This window comes from Lepisma saccharinum, chromosome 13 (assembly GCF_977018435.1).
Source record: "Lepisma saccharinum chromosome 13, izLepSacc3.1, whole genome shotgun sequence".
Classification (NCBI taxonomy): domain Eukaryota; kingdom Metazoa; phylum Arthropoda; class Insecta; order Zygentoma; family Lepismatidae; genus Lepisma; species Lepisma saccharinum.
In genome coordinates this window covers 6506267-6515435 of record NC_139241.1, presented here as the reverse complement: position 1 = coordinate 6515435, position 9169 = coordinate 6506267, and the positions used below count along the sequence as shown (strand labels likewise).

General features: G+C 38.4%; 1 protein-coding gene across 1 annotated transcript; it reads right to left on the bottom strand.

Moving 5' to 3' along the window:
- Window positions 1-246: 246 nt before the first annotated feature.
- On the bottom strand, window positions 247-8688 carry LOC145996861 (uncharacterized). The gene is made up of 2 exons (XM_083133402.1): window positions 8185-8688; window positions 247-2682 (listed from the first exon to the last, which is right to left on the bottom strand). Exons 1-2 carry the CDS (start codon window positions 8682-8684, stop codon window positions 1677-1679), a joined length of 1506 nt encoding a protein of 501 aa, XP_082989528.1. The 5' UTR covers window positions 8685-8688; the 3' UTR covers window positions 247-1676.
- Window positions 8689-9169: the final 481 nt, after the last annotated feature.

Sequence of the window (9169 nt, the reverse complement as noted above, 5' to 3'; positions counted from 1 at the left end):
CTAGCTCTTTCCCCCCCTGGGCTGCTTGGTTGAAGCCGAACAATAGACGGTTGGAAACCAAGCCATCCAGGGTTCGATGCCCGGCTGTACCTGCACGGTGCACATAAACAACTATAAAATGTTACTGAAATGATGGGAAAAGGATGGGGTTGCATATGAAATTATAGCTATTCGAATGATGGACTGTGATATGTCAATATGTATTTTTTGTTAAGAATCACTACATGATATGAAAATTGAAAGTCCACACCTTAATTTTGTTTCCAGTCACACTTACTGTCCACTGATGTATCTATTGTCTGCCGTTAGGGAACATGGTTGTCCCAAGTGTCCATGGTGTCGGTCAATGCGGCATGGAACTCAGACCAAGTTGCCCTTTCTTCCCCTGGCACCGTTACACCACCGGTTGCTTCCTGAGGTGTCGAACGAACTGCCCTTGGACGACGTAGGGAGACACTTTCATCTCACCAAAGTTCTGTACACTGACCACTTACATGCATACTTTTATATACAAAAGTTATATGTCTGTTTCGAAGCGAAAACTGTCCCGTTCATCGTAAATCAAGTGTTAATAGCTATGATCTGAGCATTGACAGACACTGACTTCTAGACACAGAATGTTCAGTATAGCCCTTTCAACACGGACTCTCAACGCAACCTCTTGACAAAGACTCGTCAAGGCAAATGCTCAACACACTTCTGTATCACCTTCCAACACAGACTTCCAGCTCAACTGCTCAATGACGGACTTTTTGATACAACTTTTAGACACTGACTTGTCACCGCAAATTCCCGACACACACTCTTCTGTCTAGCTTATAGATGCACACTGAACTGCCAAAATTCCCCATTGGGTTAGGGGTTTTTGTCCATGTCCAGTTTCTATTGGCTGACGTGGAGGAGGGGGTTGGTTGCGGGGAAGAATGGAAATATTTCACATTGGCGAGACAAAGGGGATTCTGTGAGAGAAAGTGTAAATATAGCCCTCCTTTTGTGAGCAAGGCAAATGACCTTTGCTTGGCTTCTCTGAAACTGACGGGGATTTGGAGACGTGCTGAATGTTCGATGATAATAATAATAAATGTAGAAGAAAAATGATATATGTATATATTGATAATAGTGTGCACGTATGGAAATACGGGTACAAAGCCATCATAATTGCAGCATGTTAGGAAGTGAGAAACAGCAAGGGTGTTCCAGAAAAAAAATATCTAGTTTTGTGTGAATTCAGACTTAATAAACAAAAGCAATTTGATTTTCTTCGAATGAATGTCTCTTGCACTGAGGGAATTTATACAACCAGTTTCCATATAAATTTCCACTCTCGTATAAAACTTAAACAAGTGTATCATTCTACATTGGGAGCCGTTCTAGGAGTAAATTCCTGCATGAAAATCTAAATTAATTTTCTGTTTCACAATCAATAATTATTTATTTGTATCCTCTGTATTATTTTTGATGAAACAGTAATTATAAACAATTTTTCACCAGATTTTTAAATGTACCTCTGCATTGGTCTGCACAAATTTTATTGTAAATTTGCAAAATTTTCAAGAATTAGATTAGACTTAGGCACCCATTAGGGATTCCCAATTCCCCATTCTCATAATTTCTTTCAAGTTTGCACTTATTGTAAATCTCTTCTTACACTCAAGGCATACAGATGAACGAATTTACTAGTGAGTTTCCAAATGGAGTTTCAAGTTCTCACTTTGAGTAAATTTCATACTGCACTGATGACATTTGTATGGACGAATTTCATCATGACATCTCAAATGTCTTTTCAATGTTGCACTTAGAGCAAATGCTGCATTGCACTTAGGGCATTCGTATAGACGAATTTCCTTGTGACTTCTCAAGTGCATTTTTAATGTTGCCCTCAGAGCAAATGTCTCATTGCACATAGGGCATGCATATGAACAAATTAACTCGTGACATCGCAAATGTCTTTTCAATGTTGCACTTAGAGCAAATGTTGCATTGCACTTAGGGCATTCATATGGACGAATTTCATCATGTCTTTTCAAATGGTCATTCAATGTTTTACCTCCAGCAAATCTCTCATTGCACAGAGGGCATTCGTATGGACGAAATCCCTCATGACTTCTCAAATGCCTCACTAATGTTGCACTTAAGATAAATCTCATATTGCACTGAGGGCATTTGTGTGGGCCAATTCCCTCATGAAATCGCAGATGCCTTTTCAATGCTCCACCTTGATTAAATCTCTTATTGCACTGAGGGCATTCATATGGACGAATTCCCACATGAATTCTCAAATGAATTTTCAATTTACTGGCTTGAACAAATCTCTTTTTGCACTGAGGACACTGGTGTGAACGAATTCCCTTATGAGCTCTCAAATGGTCTTTCAAGTGTCCACTTCGAGTAAATATTTTACTGCAGTGAGGGCACTCGAGTGGATGCTTTTCTTTGTAGCTTAATTGTTCTCTGAATTGTGTATCTTGGATAAAAATTATATTGCATTGGTTCCCTTGCAACAAAATATATTCATTGTTTGTTTTAAATTGATCCTTGTTTATAATATAACATATTGACATCGTTTCAATTGCATGATGATACTGAGGATTTCCATCAACAATTTCACCCGCACACATGATTCCTGACTGTTTCTCATTAATTGTAGTCAAATCAGGTAATATTAAATTTCTTCCTGTACTCCTGAAATGAATGGTTTGATACACTCAATATATTAAGATAAAATATGGTTACAACATAGACTTTAAACAATAAAATTTACACTTGTGCAAACATGTGAATATATCTGCCAAATATTGTATAAACCTATCCACACCTACAGCCTAAGACTTTTCTAGACATATTTTATTATTCCTAGTCCATGGCAATATTATCCTCACTATTCTAGTCTACTACAGTGGCATATACTGTAGGTCATCGAAACTGAACCACCTGTGGTGCTGAATGAGTTTTATTTTTCTAACGTCTAGGCATCAGTTCAAGCAAATCTTCGATTAGTGTGTTTCCCTACTTCCAACACACAAATAGTTCCAAGAGTTTGCCCATGAATGGCCAAGGAGATTTCTTAAGCCTGGTGGCTGCTGGCAAGTGAGATGACCCTAGATCCTTTCAAACCCCTTGGTGTGGAAAAGGGAAACACATCTTCTCTAGTGTGCTTATTCAGATCACTCTTTCAAGAGATACAGGGGTTGGACAAAAATATGGAAACACCTGGTATAAAACAGGTACCCATTTCAAACATGATTTGCGTCTGATTGGTAGGTGGCGCTGTGGTCACTGGCACTTCCTGCGAGGTATATACCCTGGCCAACCTGACAGATGGGTCAGTTACAGTTCAGCGACTGGTCCGTGCAGGTTATCGTGAATCATTTCTGAGCTGACAGCGTTTCAAAGAGAGCAAATTGTGGGTGCGCGTATGGTGGGAGCTTCCGTGACGAAAGTAGCGGAAACGTTTACTGTATCAAGAGGCACAGTTTCGAAGATCATGACTGCCTACGAGACTTCTTGAAAAACCGCATCAGCAAAGCACTAGCGTCGACGCAAGTGTGTGTTGAGTGACAGAGACAGATGCACATTGGGTAGGATTGTAACCAAGCAGATGATCACCACGGCTCCAAAAGTCACTGCTGAGCTGAACACAGTGCTTACAAACCCAGTTAGCATCAAAACAGTCAGATGAGAACTCCACAAGCAGGGTATTCATGGCAGATCTGCAATTCCCAAACCACTCGTGACTGTTGACCATGCTGCTAGATGGAGACAGTGGTGCAACTCCCATAAAAACTGTACAATGGAGCAGTGGAAGACTGTAATCTGGTCGGATGAGTCATCCTTTACATTGTTTCCAACTGCTGGCCGAGTGTAAGTGTGGAGAATGCCAGCACAAGCGTACGATACAGACTGTCTGTTACCGAGAGTGAAGCATGGTGGTGGTTCAGTGATGAGTTGGGCAGCCAACTTATGGTATTCTGCCGGACCCATCATCACCCTGCATGGACATGTCACCGCCAGGGACTACGTAAACATTTTGAGTGACCAGCTGCATCGCATGGTGCAAACTTTGTTCCCAGATGGTGATGCCGTGTTTCAAGATGACAGAGCCTCTGGTTCATACAGCTCACATCATCCAGGACTGTTTTGATGAGCATGAAGATGAAGTGTCACATCTGGCATGGCCTCCACATTCACCAGACCTCAATATTATTGAGCCCTTGTGGTCGGTTTTGGAGACCAAGGTGCGAGCCCACTACCCACCACCATCGTCTCTACAACAACTTGCAGCTGCTTTGGAGGAAGAATGGTACAACATCCCTTTGACAACCATACGCGACCTGTATTTGTCAATTCCACGTCGACTGCAGGCCGTTTTGCGTGCCAAAGGTGGTCCTACTTGATATTAATAAAAGTAATGTGCATTTCCGCAGATGTTTCCATATTTCTGTCCAATCCCTGTATCTAATTGTAGTACATCACTTGCCTGACAGCCTACCATGATATCTTTTGCTGTTCCCTGTGTTTGCCATCCTACTTTTGTCTACTTTTCCCCTGTTTGCATAAGTGTTAAATATAGAAGCAGTGTTTTTTTCAAGACTGAAATTTCCTAGGAATGCAAAATTTGGTTCAGCATCATAGGTTGTACATTCTCTTGCCTCCTGAAAAAGTATTTGGCACAGCGAGAGTCCCAATAGAGCACACTGACTCTAACACTAGAGGGAAGGAAAACTAAGGAGGGCTGGTTACCTACATTAAGCACTCTTGCACAAACACACCGTTCTGTTGCCATGGTATTTTTCCGCGACAACACCTATATTGGTAGAGATTTTACATTCACAACAACACAATCAGGGCTCTCACCAAGATCTTCAAGGCAACACAAGAAAGCTCAAAAGGACAGATGGCTCCTGGCCTACGTAGATAACCTTCCAATCAGAAAAAGCAGCTTAATCAGTGAAATTGTGCTAAATGCAGATCAATTGCACTAGGAACTACGGGTAAAGATCCCGGTGCATGTAGCACCATGCCATGAAGGCAGTTAGGGGGTGTGATGGTAGGGATCCACTCCACATATTATCGATCTCAGCTATTTTGGAGGTGATATGATCAGCACCATGCTCTGGCTACCTTCACTCTGCAGTTACCCATTGATTTGAGCTTTGTGTGGGGACAAGACCGAAAAAATTCCAACTTTAGATCACCCACCCCAGGTCTCCTGTGTGGCAGTCAGATGTCCTACCGACTAGATTAGACTAGCCATGGCTAAAATCTACATAATAATAATAACAATGAAGTGCTATTATTCATAATTAGTAACAGTAATTATTATTATAAATACAGGGAGTCCATAAAGTCCTGCAAAAAACTAAAACTCTATAACTTTTTAGTAGTTGCATTTAACAATACACATTTTTTGGGTGAGAAGGGTGGAAGTTTAAAGTTTTGTTTTGGCCACACTGCTCAGTGATGCTTGCACTGGTAATCACGTGATCATGTGACTTAAGATGGCATCCATCCAGGAAAAGGCACAGTGTGTTCTGTGGTTTATAGAGTTAAAATCTTGTGTTTCAGTGCAGAGAAAGTTCCAGACAACATGTGGGAAACCACCCCCAGCAAATTCAAGTATCAAGAGATGGTATGAAAAGTTCAAGGCATAGGGAAGTGTGTCAGATTTGCCACGCAGTGGAAGGCCAGGATCGAGTGACGATGTGATTCAGTCAGTGATTTTTCTTCGAGGAAGACACAGTAAATGGCAACAACTATCTGAACATGCTACAGACATTCCTTGTGCCAGAACTTAATAGGTTAGGCATCATCAATGACGTCCACATGCAACAAGATGGGGTGCCGCCGCATTTTGCCCTTGAAGTTTGGCAGTTTCTTAATGAACAATTTCAAAGTAGACGGATTGGCCGAAGAGGGCCCACACCTTGGCCTGCAAGATCACCAGACTTGACACCTTGCAATTATTGGTTGTGGGGACATGTAAAGACCGAGGTGTATTCACAGAAACCAGCTAATCTGGATGACCTAAAAGAAAGAATAAGAGAAGTGATTCTGAATATCCCAAGAGAGCACAGTCAGCATGCAATTCTCGGTTTCACAAAAAGACTGCAACAGTGTTTGGACGTGAATGGTGCACAATTGGAGGTTTGGCGATGAACCTAACAAGCAGGAAATAAACTTTGAGCTTTGCTGTAAGTACACACAAAATATTTTGTTAATAAACTTAATAGTTTTCAAGTTATAGAGTTTTAGTTTTTTGCAGGACTTTTCAGATTATTGTAATTTTAAGTTATACATCTATTATCTGAGATATGTTCAACATTGAACTAGATGTGATGATTCATCAACTACAAAGTGGAACATATTTTTTATTTGTGACCCATAAATTTTTACTGATTTCTTGCCATGTAATTTTCCTCAAGAGATAAACTGGGAAGAATAAAGAAAAGCTGAAGAGAAGAGGGTGTGGTTGGAAAACCATGTCCCTGAACCCGAAATCAGATCTGGATATGGTTTTATTTTAAATTTCTCAAAATATCGTTATTTGAAGTGAATTTCTCCCTTCCAGAGGAGCAAGTTCGCAAATTATGCTAAATTTTCATATTATGAAAATACACTATGCTAGGTGCCAACGAAACTCAAATTGTGCTACGTCATTACGCTTGCCCTGCTTGAAAACAACATGCAGCTAAATTTTATGGCTTGGGTCTGTCCTATTTAATTTTTCTTTTGAGTGAGGGAGAGAGGGAAAGAATGAAAATAACTATTATTCATTGCATATTAAATTATACAGTAATACATTCAAATGCCCACTAAAATATTTATTTTTGTATGTCTGTGTCTGCATATGGGAAAGAGAGAGGAAAAGAAAGATAAATGGGTAGAGATAGGAAAAAGAGGTGATTCCTTTTACTTTTGAAAATGTTGTGTCTGACATCCAGTAGTAATCACAATCAATCAATTACGACTATCTTATAAATTTCATGTTTAATGTATTTCTCAAGGCAACAATTTAAGTTCACTGCTGGATAACAAGGGGTATGGATTTCATACCCGTTAGTGGTTAAACTGTAGATACCATTCCGATTACACCTAATTGGGCATAAAGTGACTTAAATCTCAGTGAAATATTATAATTTGACATGTGTTTAGACCACTAAAAACATTAATTCCAATTTCAAACTACTACTGTCTGTCTGTTTCTCTCTCTCTCCCATAATATCTGTACTAATCTTATATGCTATTGTTGAAATATAGACATATTATCTTATAATATTTAATGTTAAACAGAAATATTTCATTTAACAATAGTGGGAAATAAATAAAGCTTACAAAAAGTTTGACACCACAGGGATTTGAACCTAAAACTGTTGGAGTGAGAATCCAGTATGATAACCACTACACCAACCACTCGTTACTTCCCTAAACCTGATGATAATGGAATGAGAGTATATTTCAATGACCTCCCCCCTTTATATTTTGTAAAGAACCCATAAATACTCTTTTGTAGCAAATTAAAAAATATGGATCGACCCAAAACAATGAAACAAATATATCCTATACTTATGCAGGATGCACAAGGTCAGGGGGAACACTATATTGGATAGCTGGGAAGAAGTTACTTCATGCGTCATTGTGCTGTGTTGGATTTCTCTCCCCCCTCACCATTTACACTGAATGGGACAATTCCATGACTACTATCAGATTAAAAATTATGGAAACTCGTGTATGGACTCTAACATTTAAGCAGCAAATCCACACAGAAAACAAGTTACATCAAAATTTTGCTTATTCAATTCCACATTAACCTGTGGCAACTAATTTTTTAGAAAGCTTTCATTTTTTTATTGTAGTGTGAACAAAAAAGTGTGGTTTTTTGGCAGTTCCCAAACGAGCGGTCTATTTGAAATTCTATATAAAATAAACGGGTGGTCCAATCCTCATGAAATGACTAAAACAGATAAACTTTGTGGTGTATAATTGAGTTACTTCTTAAAAATTTTAAATCATTTTTTAACAATGTCATCATGGGGATAATGTTTAAATCATTTAGATCATCAAATTCCGAGCCCTAATCATAACTTAAATGTGTCAGAGAATTCTGGAAGAACCTCTTTTAATAACATTGCAGAATGAACTATTAACACTAATACGGTACATTGTAATGTAGATATTATTAATTACCTGGAATCAGCATCTTCATCTTTTGCTGGATACTTCAAATCCATATCAGTCAGATTTATCTCATTTGTTTCTTCTGTTTTAATATTTGGGATTTCTTCATCATGATATTCTGCAACTTCCTCCTTCATACATTTACCTTCCACAAATAAACTTCCATTTTCCTCTCCTATGTCAAACTTACTTTCCTCCCAATTGAATGCATCATCCCCTTCATCAGCTTCTGACTTGCAGACAACTAAATGTTCAACCATATTTACATTTCCAATTGAATCAGGTTTTGTATCTGGTAACATCAAAGGATCAACTTTTTCCAATTCATTCTCACAAATGTCATCCATTATATGTATGCCATATTTGTGCACTGATGTCTTCTCATCGTTTGTGTCTTCTGCTTTTATGGAAGAGATGGAAATTGGGAGGTCTGATATGGAGTTGTATTCTTCAACATGATTTTTCTGTGATGTGGTAAAATAGACTTCCTTCTCACATTCCACTTCCATTCTGCTAGATATGTTCACTGAAATTATCAGGCAAGAAAATATAAACATTGAAAATAATGGTTATCAATAAAACAAAGACACACACATTTACTATCAAATTTACTGAAAGTATCTTGTCATCAAAGTGTGCTTTCAATGAAATAAGGTTAAGTAATATGAAAAGAAGAACTAAGATAGGCTAGTGAATCCCACAGTAGATTATTGTTGTATGCAAGTAAGAACTGTGCCACCATTCCACATACACACACATATAAATGCACTCTATGCTGAAACAATTGCATAATATGTTTTAAGTTTAAATTGAAATATATCCATGGTAGACAAAGTTTAATGTTAATATTTTCACAGAATATCTACAAATAGTTCCACCACAACAAAGGAAACATAATAAGATAAATTTCTAATTCAAGCATACAAGTTATAAATGGGTCAATCCATATGAAGTGGTACAAGATGGTTGCTTGACCATTTTTTAAAAAAATATA